The following is a 17856-nucleotide window of genomic DNA, read 5'->3' as shown; positions in this document are numbered from 1 at the left end:
TTATTATTTAGCATGAATGAATTAATGGCAGATCATCCATAGAATATATTAATTAAATAATAAGTGTATTACTACATACAAATATCCCAACATTGAAAGGAGAGTAAACAGGGAAAGAGACTTAGGAGTGTTGTCTAAAATCTCATTCACATCTCTGCACTTTCCTTCTCTTTGAGGGAAAGATTTTCAGAGAGTATCAACCCAACTCTCACTTGTTCCACCACTTCTTTCTCTCCCTGTTATACTCTCATCTGATGTGTACCCAATAAGAACCACCACCCTTTTTCATGCCTGTTTCATGTTTTCTCCACGCCTTCGCAGCAAATCTTTTGAAGCTCTATTTTTTTGTTTGATTCTCATTTAATTTTCTTGGTTGTTCTTGTTTTCACATGATTAATGCTTTTGTAACATTAGTTCATGCTTACCCCTGCATGCCCCCTGCTCTTATACTCAGCATAGAAGAAGCCATTTTTGACCAAGGGAGCAGCAATTCATGACCTGATTCTTTGTCTCATTTAAATAAATAAAATGAAGAAGTGAGAAAATGGAGTAGAAGGAGAAGTAGAATAGAATAAAAAAATATTGAACACATATCTATCACATAGCAACTGTCCCTCTTAGCCTTACCTAGCTTGGATATGTTCCTCTCAATAATGCATAGGAATCACGTAAAGATGGGCAAAGACTAGATAAACAAACGTGTATGCATGCACTGTTCTTACCCTTTTTCTCCACTTTCCACTAACAACACCATTAGTCTAATTGTATTAAGATAGCCTATGTAGATGTCACAATGTTATTCGACTTAGCAGCCAGTTTCCTATTAATATTATTTATTATCAGAATTTATTAACAATTTACAATTGTTCCTCTCCTTTTCTTTCTTATTCTTTTCATATGGCTAAAATTCATACATTTTACTCCTCCTCGATGCCTCTATTTGTCTTTTCAATACGTGGCCAAGTCATTTTAATTACTTTTTTTTATATGTAATATAATAATATTAAGATTCTAAATATGAATATTACTGCGAGTTTTACATCGAATATAAATGAAAAAGATAATTAGTATATAAACAAAAAAATATTCGTATTAGTTCACTATATATATATGAAAAATCCTAAATTTGAAGATTCTTTAAACGAAGAATGACTAGATAAAATCTTAATCAAATGTTTCTAAATAGTCATGGTCTCATTAAATCACGTAGTTTCTTAGCATCTACCGGACCTTAGACCATTTGATAACTAGTTTGTTCATAAGCAAGTTTTATAAATTATAATTGTTTGTTTTATAAACAGGAACCTGCAGAAAGTAACTTGTGTGTGATTATTTCTATTGCATGTAAAGTGTCTTTTATCTAGGCCTTCAAGTAATTCCTACTTTAAGAGATTACGTGGAACGAAGAGACATTGTATTTATGCTCCCACCACAATGTGTTTTACAACTAGTATATAAAGTCTGGCAACACAACCAACAGAGTCATCATCTTGACTCGTGCGACTCTAAAACTACTACTACAGTAGCTCACAAGTCATTACATGCGTAATACTTATAGTGTTCATAATTCTCCTTGAAAGGTAAATTTTTGTTTCTATACTCGTCATTCGAATCTCAAACAATTTCTTATACGTGGATGTTATGCGTGATCTTTCTTTGTTAATGGAGTGCTGTGGAACTTCATATAGGCTCAACCCCTATGAATAGATTTAGTAGAGAAGGACAAATGGAAATTGCAGTTCCTATGCAGATTAACCAAATACTGCATGCTTTTAACAGAAGCTTGGATCATAACTCTTAATGCATTACAGAAGGATTGATAATATCTGCCATTTTTGTGACTAGGCTACATGCATATATATCCCGTTTCTGTTGCATTGAGAAATGATGGAACACAAGTTTATTAATTTAGGACCACAATTGAAGATATTGATCAGGAAAATGAGCTGGTCTGGAGGAGATTGGATGTGTGGTGTTTGTGAGCATATAAATTTCAAAAAGAGGGAAGCATGCCAGAGCTGTGGATACCCCAAGTATGGGGGACCTGACCCTTCAACCTACAGATACAAAAAGACTGAAGCTTTGGCAGGGGACTGGTTCTGCAACTGTGGAGGTCATAACTATGCCGGTAGATCAAGGTGCTATAAATGTGGTGCAGTCAAAGATCATTACTCTTCAGTATATGGCAGCAACTCTGGAGAATATGGATCTCACACTTTCCCCCCAGGATGGAAGAATGGAGACTGGCTTTGCACAAGGTCCATTCACATTTTCACTGCTCAAAATAGTATCTCTTTCTTATCCTACATTACAATTACCATCACTTTTAATAACTGTGTTGAAAATCCAAGTATCACATGAATAAAAATGAAAAAGTTGAAAAAGAAAGAAAAATTATAAATTTATTGTCTTAAGATTTTGGATTATGGATTAAAAGATGATAATGAATATTTTATGTTCGAATTCATGTTTCATCATATAATCTTGAAAGATTCATTGATATTTTTTATTTATTTAATATAATACTTAGACTTACACTTAAAATTTTAACACAATTTCAACACAATGTACCGAAGAATATACCTAACAGTGAACATACTGAACATTTTTCCTTCTTCTTGGGTAACAGAATTGGCTGTGGAGGGCATAATTATGCTAGCAGGGAAGAATGCTTTAAATGCAAAATGCCTAGGGATTTTGGTAGGGTACTCTAAATTTTAACCTTTCAGTTGTTCTTTGTTCAAAGTATTCTAAGGATAATCTTTCATTTTTCAACTGCTATTTAACCTCAGTTGCACATTACTTCCTGGTACTGCAGACTAAAGGAAGAAATTTCAGATGAACAGCAATATGGATGATTACCCTCAACTTTCTTCTTCAAACGACATTCTATGATAAATCATTGATCAAGGCTCTCTGGAAATAGTCATAGAATTGCTTTTTCATTAGGATAAAATAAGATGTTATGTCATATTGCTTCTAATTACTAGCTGTAGTTTAAGGTAGTTTATGAAAACCATATTGTTTTCCATATTCTACTTATAAAAAAATTGTGTAGGAGCATCTATTTAATTGAGTTCCTTATGTCATGCTGTTCCAAATAAAATTTTGCATAACAAGACACCAAGTCATAGTCAGACCTTCAGTCATCCTTTTATTTTATTTCCCAGATATTTCTGCATTTAGAAGTTATGGCAGAGAAGTAATAGAAAAGTAATTAATGTGCTTTTCCTTCAAAATATATTTTTAATCTCTATATTCATTAAAAATGTTGTAGTTCCAGTCACTTGTCATGTACAATCAAATCTTTTATTTGTGAATGTTTGAAGACACAAATCCATGAGAAACAAAATTAATTCATATATATATATATATATATATATATATATATATATATATATATATATATATGAGTTTAAATCTCACTTTATTAATCAATTTTGTCATGCAAACTTATATTAGTGAAATTTATTGTCTCTTGAACATATTATATATACTTTGATGTAAAGGGATATGTTAAAAGTCTCACATTGACTGACTAGATAAAATCAATTTAAATATACAAATAATTTCGCATTAAATTAATTTAATGCTTTTTTACCAAGTGGATACATTATATATATACCAACTGAAAATTAATTTACACAAAAGTATTAGTTTTTTTTATACATTATTTTGATTAGGAGGTGTCTGCGATCAAGATTTTATTTTATAAGAAAAATACTTATGACAAATTTGGATTGAACCAAGACTATTAAGGTTGTGTTCTTTTGGGAGAAATGATTTTATAAAGAAGGATAGGAAGAGATTGAATGAATTAGAGGGTGAGGTTGTTGTTGTTTTTTTTAAGGGATTCATATGTGATTTTATACCGGATGGAGTGAAGTTTGTAAAAGTTTACGACTGAATTATTGATGTGATATATTAAAAAAAATTAATAGATAAAAAGTTAGATTACCAAAATGTCCCTATTGCTATAGATTATATAAAATTATATATAAATGATTTAAAATTATTTTTAATAAATTTTATTCAATGATTGAAATTAAAAAAATGAATAATACAATATATTTTGTATGAAAATAAATTTAATATGTAAGGTGAAAAATAAGTAAATATTACGAAGGTAGTGTGGAAAAAATAAATATGAAGAGGATAAATTAGTCATTTAGCATCAGCCAACCCTCCAATCTCACCAAGACTAGAGGGATGACATTTATTAAGAATCATGCTAATCCTCCCTCTCTATCCCTTTCCATCATCCCAGAAAGAACAAGACAATCACCTTCTAATACTCGCTTCTCATTCCTCTTGAATACTGAATCCATCCAAAAGAACACAATCTAAGACTCTGTTCACTTCAAAAGATGGATTTGAGGAAGAGTGAGAGAATGAATTTGAGTAGATTAAATGGTAAAGTGTGTGTTGTTTTTTTTTAAGGAATTTGAAGGTGAAGGTAAGTAGATTTAGAAGTAAAGTTTATGAAATTTTGTAAGTGATTTGAATGATGTGATAGATAAAAAATAAAGTTTTAGTGTATTAAAATGGAAGATTACAATTTTGCCTTTAACGTTAAAATTAATATATTATTATTATTATTATTAATAAAACAATAATTATTAATATTATTTTTATCATTATTATTTAATATTATTATTTATTTTATATATATATATATATATATATATATATATATATATATATATATATATATATATAAACTTGGAATCAGATCTAAGCATCATGGGATTGGATCCAATATCATTGGGATCAATCCCATTGCATTGGATTGGATTCAACCTTATTGGGAACGGATCCAACTTCATTCCAATGTCCAACAATGGGAAAAATGGTCATTTGTTGAAGCAATCCTTCAAATCTACCCTGCACATGCGGGATAAAAAAAAACCATTCATCCTCCAAATCATTGTAAACACTCGCCCATATATCATCCAAAACGAACACCTTATTTCTCTACTGATCCATCCTTTGATTTCCACTAAAACAGAAAATCCTCGAAAGCGAACAAACCCTAAGTGTTTTTAGTTATTACTAGAGATTCTACGTCAAATATAAATAAGACGAGTGTACATTATATAAGTGAGTACAAATTTTACCTTACAAACCGATTTGTAAGGTTAAGTTAGATTTAAAGTCAATTTCTTACGATGATATTAAATTTTTTTAAGATCTTTCTTAACAATATTTGTTATTTGTTGTACTGTTATATTGGATATTCTGTGACTTTCTATTTATACGAATAAAGAGTAATTTCATATAATATAATCTCATCTAAATATGTAACTTTTTTTTTTCTATTTTCATTATGACTTTTTTAACTTTCATTTAGACTTAATCTCAACATTAACAACAATATATGTAGTTCTCTTTCTTCCAATTTTAAATATTGTTTTATATCTATGTATTTTGTGTGCTATTATTAGTTATTACATGTTACAAACAAAGTAAAAATTAATAAAATTACTTTATGATTTTTAGACAAATAAACATTATAATTATTAATATTGTTCCCGAATTTGAATAGAGGACTTTCGAAGTGAAGTATGAAATTCTCTTGGACCGTTGTCCTGTAGAGAGGGAGTTTAAAAATTAAAAAAGACAGGAAAAATTTATCTGTATAAAGATTTATCTGTATAGGATAATAAGTAAGATGAACTTTTAAAAATATATAATCCTTTCAATTCTTATCATTTTATATTTTATAAATTCTTTAAGATTTTAATTATCAAAATACTTTATAAAGTATTACTTTCTCGCAAACTATTTTAAATTTCGTTGAAATTTTTACATAAACGAGCTTTCAAAATCTTAAAATAGTACACCTAAATAACGTTCTACTTTATAACAGAAGAGAAATGTATAATATTTTAATCTCGTGATTTATTGATGCCTTTAAATAAACAAAAAATCTTAAAGTGAAATGGGAATCCCATACTATATGCATTTAATCGATTGGATGTAACGTATGAATGGAAGGATAAGAATAATGGGATGGGTGAAGCTTTTGAGCGTGGCGTCATGGCGCTGATTTTAAAAGTTAAAAGAAGTGGAATTGTCACTTGTTTCAAAGTTTTTGAGTATCTGCTACTAACAAAAGTGCTGCTAAACCATGCTATGGATACATAATTCCAGATTCCATATAACACAGGTATAATGAAAACGACCACTGCATCAGGTTACCTGGTCCACTTTAATACCCATTCAATTCTGTCTTCTCTCTTATTAATCTCATTACGATCGGTAAAGTGGGTCGGTCCGGTGTGCTTAGATCCGTCCGTCCTGTATTAACTCACAAAATATAAGTACAGTTAGTTAGTTCCACTTTCAAAATAAAGTTTGGTACGTTTGTGGGTTCGCCTTTTTTTTTTTTAAGAAAAATCATGATGTTAAAGTTTTTAATGTTCAATAAATTTAAGAAACTTTAGCAAATTTATAAAATTAAAATTAAAAATCAAAAATTTTGTGGAGTTGATGATAAATTGATAATTTAACATTTTTATTATATTTATATTTGCATTTTGACATACATGTTCTTTTCTTCAAATTTTTGCGTATTCAAAAATATATAACACTTATCTTTTTCATTAATAGAAAAGTTTTTCATTCATGATTCATGGAGAAGTTCATAAAGAAAGTAATTAATATACATAAGTGCAAGTTTTTTTTTATGTGGACTGCGGGCTAGTCCGCTCGTGCTACAGGTTATGCAAACCGGACTTTTGTGGGCCAGCGAGTTCAATCTATTGGTTCGTCCCGTACTTTTTTTGCAGACCTACGAATCAGTCCACCAAGCCAAACTTACATTGTCACTCCTAAGATTGTTTAAGATAATCTTATTTTACATTAGCTTAATTTTTATGAAATATAATATTATAATAATATTAATATTGAGAGAAATAACACTTAGCTTTATATGATTATGTTAAAAAACATTGTCATCCCTTAATTTTTTAATAAAATAACAATTACATCTTCATTTTCATCCTTCTATCTTGTCGGATATATTTACATATTTTCTTTCATTTTATCTAAGTGTTTGTTCATGTAAGTATGTTTGGAGAGAGATTTAATAAAGAAAGATAAAATAAGCTTTAAAAATAAATAAAAAACGCATGACAAAAAAATAGAACAAAAAAATTAACGAAAGATTCTAAAAATTTTTACAGAAGAATTTATCAAAAGATTAAAAAAAGAAAATAAAGAAATTCTCAAATTTGAAAAACTTTTGAATCATAGAATGTTTTGTAGGGTTTGGAAATAATATGAAGAGTTTCTAATCACACATGTCACTTTCATAAGTGTAACTATGATTATACCTATTTTACATATTTTTTTAACCACTCCGTGAATCACATGTGCTTCTTCATAGTTCTTTTCTTAATTATGAAAACTACAATGTGTCTTTTTTTCTAATTTTAAAGAATTTCGTATGTTTTCGTAATTAGAAGTTAGCTAACTGTTAATCGCATGATTAGTTAAGTTAACTTTAACTTAAATAATCTTATCTTTATATTTGGTATTCTAATATTTCTAATGTCTCCTGAGATGTTTTTCCCTCTCCTAGATATGACATTGTCTATATAAAAAAGTTTATGTCTTTTTTGAAAATTTTTTTGAAGATCGAATAAAAATTTTCTCCTTTTAAGTAAACTTTGAGAGTTATTTTCTCGTACTTTTTATTATCTTGAATTCTTTTTTTCAAGTAATGAATCCTTGTAACACTTGCCCTTTGGGAATTCTCTTGGAGGTGGAGTGTTCTACCAAATGTGCTTCCTTCAATCTATTTTCTATTTCATTTTACAACTTGTCCATGTTTCTTTATTTTTCCTTTATTTTTCCTTCAACTTGTAACCAAAACCCATTGTTTTCATGCTTAAGCCATTAATGGTCCTTCATCTATAGGTTTTGGAGTTCCTTAACATCTTGTGAACTAATCACGATCATTTGTTTAACTCAAAGGTGATAAGAATTCCTAGACAAATGAGACAAACATGATGACAAGTTGAAAATACCAACCCAGAATCATTAATTGTTGTGGGCTAGTAGGTTAACCAATTAGGTTTAATTCGCTTTGCCATTTCTAATGAGAGATAAAAAAATTGAATCATCTCATACTTGTTTGTCAAATATTATTGCTCAAGATTATTAAAATTTTGGACTGAGCCACATTGTCACGCTTGTTTTAAATCCAGAAAAAGCAAATATTTCAATCACCACTTTACTCATAAAATATAAACAAAAATCAAGCATGAGTCGTGTTTAAAGTTATAATTGAGAAAATTATAACTTTGATGTTCAAGAGATAGTAACTTTCCAACTTAGTTGACAACCAATGTTAATAACAATTAAATTAAAAGACAGGTAATGTATTTGTGTGGAGTTTCAAGATCTTCGACTACTTTGTTCATGTCATTGTCTTGTTTCTTTTGCCATTTGCAAGTACTAACACGTGTTATCTTAATTTATAATTTAGTAAACATTTACAAACCTTATGGACTTTAGTTTTATCTTGTTTGAAATAAGGATTATTGGTCATGTTATATAGATCATATTTCAGTTTGACTGTCACATGTCCAATAATGTTATGAAGATAAACTTCTACTTATATCTATAACAAAATGGATGGATCAATTCAAAATTAGCCAAAAAATATTTTTCTTATTGAAATGAAAAGCCAAAAAATATTTTTCTTATTGAAATGAAAAGAATAGATTTAATTACTCGTTTGGTCATTGTTTTCGTCCAAAGTGTCAAGTTGATTCTTTAATTTTGTTTTAGGCTCGATTGGGGGAAATTGATGCAATTTGGTTATCAATTATGAAAAATTGATACAATTTGATTCTTTTTGTTAAATTTCTTAAAACAAACCAATGATTTTTCATCAAAATTGAAGTTATTAATAAGAATGATTTATTTTGTTAGTGTAATTAACATAAGTGTCAATTTTGATGAAAAAAGTTTTGATTTGTATCAAGAAATTTAACGAAAAGAAAATTGTATCAATTTTTAAAAAACTCATACTAAATTGCAATTTTCACAAATCAAGACCAAATTGAGATTAAAAAAAACTAGAGAATCAACTTGACTTTTTGAACAAAAACAGGAACCAAATAATCCATGCACACAATAAAAAGTTTTAATTTTCAATTTTTGTTTATTTAAATTATTCGTCCTTTTAATATTTTTTTATTGAGTTTACTAGTCTAACAAACCACATTATGCAAAGACTGAATTAGTAATTTTATCCCTTTATTTAGGAACATTATGCACTATAGTTTTTTCTTACTTAATTGAGTCAAATATGTTTTAATATTATTTGAACGTGTTACACATCAAATTTTGAATTATATTTTATCTTGAAACTCGTCTTATTTGACACATGACACCTTTTATATTTTGACACGTGACTGCTTCAATTAAAAGCATGATTTTAAGAAAAAAATTAAAAGGGACAGGAAAAAAAAACACAGTTTTAAAAAAATAAAATAAAAAAGAAATACTTGACTAATTTGAAAAGCTTAAAAAACGAAATTATATTTGTAAACATTAATTTCTTGAAAAAAAAAAAGAAGAGAAAAAGTAACTTAATGAAAATGGTCCTAATAAAAGTTGTAAAAACATAATAACTTTAACTAAATTTATAAAAATTTTAAAATTTGTCCATAATAAATAATATAATTGAATTACTATACTTATGGTTGACAACTAGTGTCCATTTCTTAAAATATAAAAGATAACTAACATTCATGTGATATATTATTTGAAAATACAATTTACGAAAAAATAATCAAAAAATAACAAGTGATATTTTAACGTGTTTTGACATGCTCTGAAACCAACTCTTATCACTTGCCAATGGCTTGTGTTGCAGACAAGTTATCATCAAGAACATTGGGAAAACCATGGCGTTGTCGTGTGTCTCAGTGTCTTCTTCCATTCTTCACTTTCTCCCCGCCGCCTCTGATCCTCCCTACAGCATTCTCCAAAACCACCCTCATCTCACTCTCCTCTCCAATTGCCCCAACATCGCTACCCTCAAACAAATCCATTCCCTCCTCATCAAAACGGGTCTCCACAATACCCTCTTCGCTCAGAGCAAGCTCATCGAGTTCTGCGCCCTTTCCCCTTCCCAGGACCTCTCCTACGCCCTCTCTCTCTTCCATTCCATCCAACACCCCAACATCTTCATCTGCAACACCCTCATCCGCGCTCACTCCCTCACCCCCTCTCCCACCTCCTCATTACACCTCTACAACCACATGTTACACTCTGGTCTCCACCCCAATTCCCACACCTTCCCCTTTCTCTTTAAGTCCTGTGCCAAAGCCAGAGCCACCCACCTGGGGAAACAGCTCCACGCTCACGTACTCAAGCTCGCCCTCCACTGTCATCCCCACGTTCATACTTCCATCATTCACATGTACTCCCAATTGGGTGAATTGCAGCATGCGCAGTTGGTGTTTGATAAAAGTGCTTTCAGAGATGCTGTGTCATTTACCGCTCTTATTACTGGGTATGTCTCCGAGGGCCACGTGGACGATGCCCGACGCCTTTTTGATGAAATTCCCGCCAAGGATGTGGTTTCGTGGAATGCCATGATTGCTGGGTATGTTCAAGGTGGTCGCTTTGAAGAAGCCTTGGCTTGCTTTAGTAGCATGCAGGAGGCTGACGTGTCGCCGAATAAGAGTACAATGGTGAGTGTTCTTTCTGCTTGTGGGCATTTGGGATCGCTGGAGTTGGGAAAATGGATTGGCTCTTGGGTTAGAGAACAGGGGCTTGGTTCGAATATTCAGCTTGTTAACGCGCTCGTTGATATGTATTGTAAGTGTGGTGAAATTGATACGGCTCGTGAGCTGTTTGATGGGATAAGGGAAAAAGATTTGATTTTGTGGAATACTATGATTGGTGGTTATTCCTACTTGAATTTGTACGCGGAGGCCTTAGCTTTGTTTGATCTCATGCTCAGAGAAAAAGTGACGCCTAACGATGTAACGTTCTTGGGCGTTCTTCCGGCTTGTGCTTGCCTAGGTGCTCTTGACCTTGGTAAGTGGGTTCATGCATATGTTGATAAAATCTTGAAAGGGACGAATAATGTTTCTCTTTGGACTAGTATCATTGACATGTATGCAAAGTGTGGCTGCGTTGAGGTGGCGGAACAAGTGTTTAGAAGCAATGGGTCTAGAAGTTTGGCTTCTTGGAATGCCATGATATCAGGGTTTGCTATGAATGGACATGCAGAGAGGGCTCTTGCACTTTTCGAAGAAATGATCAAAGAGGGGTTCCAGCCCGATGATATCACGTTTGTTGGAGTATTGTCTGCTTGTACACAAGCTGGTTTGGTAGATGTTGGACACCGATATTTTAGTTCAATGAACCAAGATTACGGGATCTCACCAAAATTGCAACACTATGGTTGCATGATAGATCTCCTAGCTAGAAGTGGGAAGTTCGAAGAAGCTAAAGTTATGATGGGAAATATGGAAATGGAACCGGATGGAGCCATTTGGGGTTCCCTGCTTAATGCTTGTAGGATTCATGGACAGGTTGAATTCGGTGAATATGTAGCAGAACAACTCTTTCAATTAGAGCCAGAAAATTCTGGGGCATACGTGCTTTTGTCAAACATATATGCAGGAGCTGGCAGGTGGGACGATGTTGCAAGGATAAGAACCAGGTTAAACGACAAAGGAATGAAGAAAGTTCCCGGATGCACCTCCATAGAGATTGATGGTGTTGTGCATGAGTTCCTCGTTGGTGATAAGTTGCACTCACAGAGTGAATATATTTATAGAATGTTGGACGAGGTCGATAAGCTTTTGGAGGAGTCTGGGTTTGTGCCTGATACTTCTGAGGTACTCTATGATATGGATGAGGAATGGAAAGAAGGGGCTTTGAGTCAACACAGTGAGAAGTTGGCTATTGCCTTCGGCTTGATAAGCACAAAACCTGGGACTACAATTAGGATCGTCAAGAATCTTCGTGTCTGTAGAAATTGCCATTCGGCTACCAAGCTAATATCCAAGATCTTCAATAGGGAAATAATTGCGAGAGATAGAAACCGTTTTCACCATTTCAAAGACGGGTTATGCTCATGCAATGACTGCTGGTGAAACTTCATCTCTTTTCAATGGTATATAACACTTGCTCTTGTGTAGAAGAAAGGTGGATGATTTGCATTCATATAATTAACTGATAATTGGTACATATGTTCTCGCTCTATTGAAATGTAAACCCTTTTGTTTATAGATGCATACAAGTGTGGTGAGTTCGATGATTGGGTTAAAGCTAAAATTGCCCAATGTATTGCGGCGGAATCCAACATCCAAGTGATCCACTTGGAATTCATGGATTGGAGGGTGGGTTGAATCGAAGGAGTTCTTTCTTGCAGTTGCCAAAACGGTCTTGTCAGCAACTATTAAATACCCTGCTCCCTCCATTGTTTTACATAATACGATATTTTGATGACTAATTCAAACATTAGTAGTAATATGGTCATCACGAGGAAATCGTTGGCAGCACTAAGGATGAGTCATTTACCTGTGGAAATTATGAGAGCTTGAGCAGTGTGATTGAGATTGGCACTTGTCCAATGTAGCAGCATACATACACTAGCCAGCTGCATATCGAACATAATTTCCAGTTAGTTATTTATAAATAAAATTCTTGATTTGAATATTAAGAAATGGTTATGTCAAATGTAAACTAATGATCGAGATTCATTACAGCTTAATGTCCAAAGTAATTGAATGAACCAAAGAAAATTGAATAGGGGGAGGCAGTGGCGAGAGTGGCAACAAACAGCTGCCTTCGCTCCTGCCATCACACCCTGTTTACACACAAATGAAAAAAAAATGTAAATTAAAACCTAACAATATTCAGATGTCTGGAAATGCAAATCTCTTCCATGACAATAGTTCTGAAACTGTATATGCGGCAAAAGTTTTTGTCAAGACATGAGATAAGGGAAAGCAGAACAGAGAAGTATAATACGCTAGAGTTAGAACAGCGCTTGGTCATGATCAACTTTTGATCCAGTGAAGCTAGTTACTACTCTCAAAACTTTGATTGATAGAAAGATAACAATGGAAGCTGTCCTTGTAAACAGATGAATAACTGAGGTAAGGATTAATGAAGTTGGTGACATATGTATACCGAGATTTTATGAAGATAATAAATCATTAATTTAAAATTACTCTCCAAAAACGAGAAGGGTGGGTGGGCCTTTGACAAGGTAGGAATTTAGTGGTTTCGAATGAAGTCCACCGTCTCATACACTTGTTTTCACATGGGTTGTGTTAGGGTTGGTTGATCATTTATAGGGATGTCAAAAATGGGTCAGTATGACCCAATTTGGTCCGCCTTTGACCCGCAAAAACAGGTGGCCCCATCACTGAAAAAATGGAGGGGGTTTCTTCCTGCACCCCAATATTTTTTCTGCACCTCCAAATATTCATGCTTTTCCATTTATGCCCTTGGAAAATTAAATAAATAAAAAAAGTTTAATTAGGTAGACGCAATTATGAATGGCAGAGTTAGTTGGCTGCCTAAATTAATTACCGGTCAGTCGTTTATATACTCTGCACCCCTCTTCAGTTTCACTTACACTTACTTTCACTTTCACTACAAAAAATTTCGTGGTTGAGGTGTGAAATTTCATTTGCTTCATTTCTTCTCAGAAAAAGAGGTACGCGCATTTAGAATAGAAGTTTATATTTGATAAGTTTATGTGTGAGATAAATGTTGGTGCATTTTTAATATTTCATGAAGTCATTTTTATTTACGGAAGTGTCATGCAGAACTCAAGTTATTTTTTCCATATACGGAAGTCGACTTCCGGAAGTGTATATGTAAAACGAAAGTCGACTTCCGGAGACAAGTGAAATTTTACGAAAATCGAATAATTTTTTTCCTTCTACGGAAGTCGACTTTCGAAAATGTATGTGTGAAACGGAAGTCGACTTCCGAAAGTGTATGATTAAATCGGAAGTGGACTTCCGTTGAAGTAAAATGTTTATAGTGTTACGGAAGTGGACTTCCAGTTTTAAAGTAAATATTTCGCCTGGAAGTCGAGTATTTGTTTGGTAAGTAGTGTGATGAGTAAATTTTTTCCACTTTCGTAGTTAGTGGTTTATCTTGTTTTTCTTTTTTTCCACTTCCGATACTTTCTATGTTCTACCATGCTTTTTTTTTATTTTATTTTCACTTTTCCACTCCACTTCCGTAGATGGCTAAGCTTTGTTTTTTCTTTGTTTTTTCTTTTTCAGTTTTCCACTTTGCTATACTAAGTTACCTTTTTTCTTTTTTCTTTCACTTTTCTACTTCCATGCTTTTAGACTTAGTAATATTTTAATTTATTTTATTTTGTAATTTATAATTTTGTTACGGTTTGAATAATAACTTATGCTTTATTTATTATTTATTTATATTATTTATTTAACTTTTATTTACATGAATATTTATTTTTTTTATATTTTTGTATGTTTTAATTATTATTTGTTTAAGTTTACTATTTATTTATTGTGTGTTTGTTTTATATTTTTGAATGAATATTTTTAATTTTTATCGATTTAATTTTATTTTTTTTTTATTTTTTTATGGTTGAGTGTTTATGTATATTTGATTTTTTTTATATTTATTTAATTGTTTGAGGAATATTTTAATTTTTTTATATTTATTTTATTTTGTAAAAAGTGGTATTGATTACTAATGTTAGATTATAGGTGGTTAAAGTTATCTAAGATGAACGATCTTCCTTTAAATTTTATGTATTCACAAGTAAATTCGAGTTTCATCTCAGATTTCTCTTCTTTTATAAATGAGATGAGTGATGGAGACTATACAAATAATTTTACGACTGATCAGATATTTTCAACACGAGATGAGCTGATTCAGTGGGTTTGAGGGATAGCATTTCATCTTGGTTTTGTTGTTGTCACTATCAGATCTGACAAAGCTACTGGTCAACCTGGGAGAAAAACGTATGTATTGTTAGGCTGTGAAAGGGGTGGTAAGTATAGGAAGTATAAATCTGATGTTCAGCCTAGTGTCTCTGGCACAAGAAAATGTGATTGTCCATTTAAACTCAAAGGCAAACCAATTAGTAATGGAGATGGTTGGATGTTGAAGGTAATGTGTGGATATCATAACCATGATGTGTCTCATACACTAGTTGGTCACCCATTTGCTGGGAGGTTAAAATCTTCTGAACAATCCTTGCTTGTTGACATGTCTAAGAGTCAAGTCAAGCCAGCAAATATTCTACTCACTCTCAAAGAAAATAGTGAGTGTAATGTCACAACGATAAAGTAAATTTATAATGTAAGATACACTTATAAACGATCGTTGAGAGGTTCAAGAACTGAATTACAACACTTGATGATGTTGTTAGATCGTGATAATTACATCCATTTGAGTAGATGTCTAGAAGAATCTGAAGTGGTTAGTGATCTGTTTTGGACACATCCTGATTCTATTAAATTGTTGAATGCATTTAATATCGTATTCTTGATGGACACCACCTACAAAACCAACAAATATCGATTGCCATTACTTGAGATTGTTAGGGTGACATCTACAGGGTTGACTTTCTCTGTTGCGTTTGCATTCATATCTAGTGAACGAGAATCTAATTTCACTTGGGCCCTAGAAAGATTTAGAGGATTATTCATGACCTCTGAGGGTGGTCCACAAGTAATTGTGAGTGACAGAGACCTTGCTTTGATGAATGCTATTGGTAGTGTTTTTCCTAATTTTTATCATCTCCTCTGCCGATTCCATATTCAGAAAAATGTGCAAGCGAAGTGTAAAATGTTAGTAAATTCTGTTGACGCATGGGATGTTGTGATGGAAGCATGGGAAAATGTTATGTATTGTGAAGATGAGTCGTCCTTTAATGATTGTGTTGACCGCCTTCGTCATGTTTGTATCTCATGGCCTTTATTCTTTGAGTATGTCAATGAAAGTTGGATAATTCCTTATAAAAAATTCTTTGTAAAGGCATGGACAAATCGAGTAATGCATTTAGGAAACACAACATCAAACAGGTATGTTTCATTGTTATTATCATCAGTTATGTTCTTAATTCACTTATAATATTGTTTGTTAAATATAATAGGGTTGAATCAGCGCACTGGAGCCTGAAGAAAGTTCTAGGAAGCAGTATGGGAGACTTATGCTCGTGTTGGGATGCAATCCATAACGTTATTATCCTCCAACATAATGAAATCAAGGCATCTTTTGAAAAAAAGTATAAATCTAATCAGTGACGCGTATAAGGGAGGCATGTATAAAAGATTGGTTGGAATTGTATCAAGACATGCTTTAGGACTCATTGCTGATGAGGTTGAACGAGTCAATCATATAGGATTTGACAGCGGGAGTTGTGGATGTGTGTTGAGAGCGACATATGGTTTACCATGTGCTTGTGAATTAGCACGATATGTCTATGGGGTGATTCCTCCGACTGTTCTTCATATAATGTGGACTAGATTAAACTTCTCAAATATTTCATCAAATGAATCGCTTCCTAGGTTATGCATAGACAAAGAAATTGATATGGTTGTCAATCGTTTCAGTGAAGTCGATATTGCAGGAAAAGTAACAATCAAACAAAAGTTACATGAAATTGCGTGTCCTGCAATGACATCAATGGTGGCTCCAACGCAAAAAGTTAAAACCAAAGGTGCACAACAAAAAAAGGTCATCGATCAGAACAGTCCACTAAGCGTGATCCATCGTACAATGATGCAGCAGATACGCCCGTGCCGCAAACTCCCACTGCTGATTGTCACAACACTCAGTGTAAACGTCTCTCAACCAACTGAGTCTTTCATAAGGACCACAACAGTGATTCAACTCAGATGACGCCTTCAACCGTTCAACGCCTAAAAGATCAATCACACACTGAAGAGCAACATCGAAGTCTAATGCTTCATTGCTTAAAAGCTCTCCAACTATAGGCAAATGAAGAAGGACAAAGACGTTGTCTAATGTCACAGTCATCTCTCCAAAAGGAAGATGAAAGCTACTGGTCTCTCTATGCCACCTCTCAACAAAAGCTAGTATCAGACCCTTATTAGGATATTCATATATTATATCACATGGTGGCATCAACCCTGAATTTTGAACAAATGGCTGAATAGCTGCATGACAAACTTCGAATCTTTTCAATTTCTTGCCATGGGACACTAACTTCATGTCCACTCGGTCCTAATAAAAACCATTATACAAATATTATAAATTCATCCACCAATTTCAACAAATAAATTATTAAAGTACAATACTAACCTGGCCATCCCAAATAGCACATGCAACATGATCAGCAAATCCGGTCAACAAAGATGTATCCTCGGGTCCTCCAGGAAATCCTCCTAAAACATCGTGGTCCTGCCCGGCAACAACCTCCTCATGCTGAATTATATTTTCTTGCTCCTCATGAATATCAGTAGGAATTGGTAATGATGGACCAGCTTCTCCATGACTAGTTGATGAACCACCTACCCCATGAGATGATGGACCACTCTCTGTATGATGACTCTTACCTCTTCTACGAACAGATGCAGTAGGTCTCTGCCTAGGCTCTTGCTCAGAAGCCTCAGCATATGGAGAACTTGAGCCACCACGATGAGTTCCTCTTGTCCTAGCCATGTCTATAATTAAAAATAAAATTATTCGAACAATATAATTAATTAAAATTATCCAAAATTATAAATAATAATTATAATTTTTACAAATAATAATTATTTATAATTATTAATATTCAAAATTATAATATATTATTATTATTCAAAATTATAATTATTTAAAATTATATTTACTCAACAATAAAATTAATTA

General features: G+C 32.5%; 2 protein-coding genes across 5 annotated transcripts; both read left to right on the top strand.

Moving 5' to 3' along the window:
* The first annotated feature begins 272 nt into the window (after positions 1 to 272).
* On the top strand, positions 273 to 3189 carry LOC114175187 (RNA-binding protein csdA-like). 4 transcript variants are annotated; one of them, XM_085670375.1, is made up of 3 exons: positions 273 to 347; positions 1927 to 2258; positions 2630 to 2714. In XM_085670375.1, exons 1-3 carry the CDS (start codon positions 288 to 290, stop codon positions 2712 to 2714), a joined length of 477 nt encoding a protein of 158 aa, XP_085526501.1. In that variant the 5' UTR covers positions 273 to 287. The 4 variants fall into 4 exon arrangements, with proteins under 4 accessions (XP_085526501.1, XP_085526500.1, XP_085526499.1 ...); XM_085670374.1 differs by lacking the exon at positions 273 to 347 and adding an exon at positions 1457 to 1580 and having other exon boundaries at positions 1913 to 2258; XM_028059949.2 differs by lacking the exon at positions 273 to 347 and adding an exon at positions 2819 to 3189 and having other exon boundaries at positions 1492 to 2258; positions 2630 to 2700.
* A 6651-nt stretch (positions 3190 to 9840) lies between these two features.
* Positions 9841 to 12704, top strand: OTP82 (Tetratricopeptide repeat (TPR)-like superfamily protein). The gene is made up of 2 exons (XM_028061860.2): positions 9841 to 12151; positions 12268 to 12704. Exon 1 carries the CDS (start codon positions 9924 to 9926, stop codon positions 12129 to 12131), a length of 2208 nt encoding a protein of 735 aa, XP_027917661.2. The 5' UTR covers positions 9841 to 9923; the 3' UTR covers positions 12132 to 12151; positions 12268 to 12704.
* Positions 12705 to 17856: the final 5152 nt, after the last annotated feature.

The sequence above is a fragment of the Vigna unguiculata genome, chromosome 3 (genome assembly GCF_037176805.1).
Source record: "Vigna unguiculata cultivar grain cowpea cultivar isolate G323 ecotype 2 chromosome 3, ASM3717680v1, whole genome shotgun sequence".
NCBI lineage: Eukaryota > Viridiplantae > Streptophyta > Magnoliopsida > Fabales > Fabaceae > Vigna > Vigna unguiculata.
Note: the sequence above shows the minus strand (reverse complement) of the source record. Positions and strands in the feature narration are given on the sequence as shown.

What these genes read in the sequence shown, in the direction of transcription:
- LOC114175187 (XM_085670375.1), top strand. Translation starts at nt 288, where the DNA reads ATGCCTGTTTCATGTTTTCTCCACGCCTTCGCAGCAAATCTTTTGAAG. An exon ending in TTTTGAAGCTCTATTTTTTT is followed by an intron (nt 348 to 1,926) that starts GTTTGATTCTCA and finishes CCACAATTGAAG; the next exon opens with ATATTGATCAGGAAAATGAG. An exon ending in GGAGACTGGCTTTGCACAAG is followed by an intron (nt 2,259 to 2,629) that starts GTCCATTCACAT and finishes CTTGGGTAACAG; the next exon opens with AATTGGCTGTGGAGGGCATA.
- OTP82 (XM_028061860.2), top strand. Translation starts at nt 9,924, where the DNA reads ATGGCGTTGTCGTGTGTCTCAGTGTCTTCTTCCATTCTTCACTTTCTC.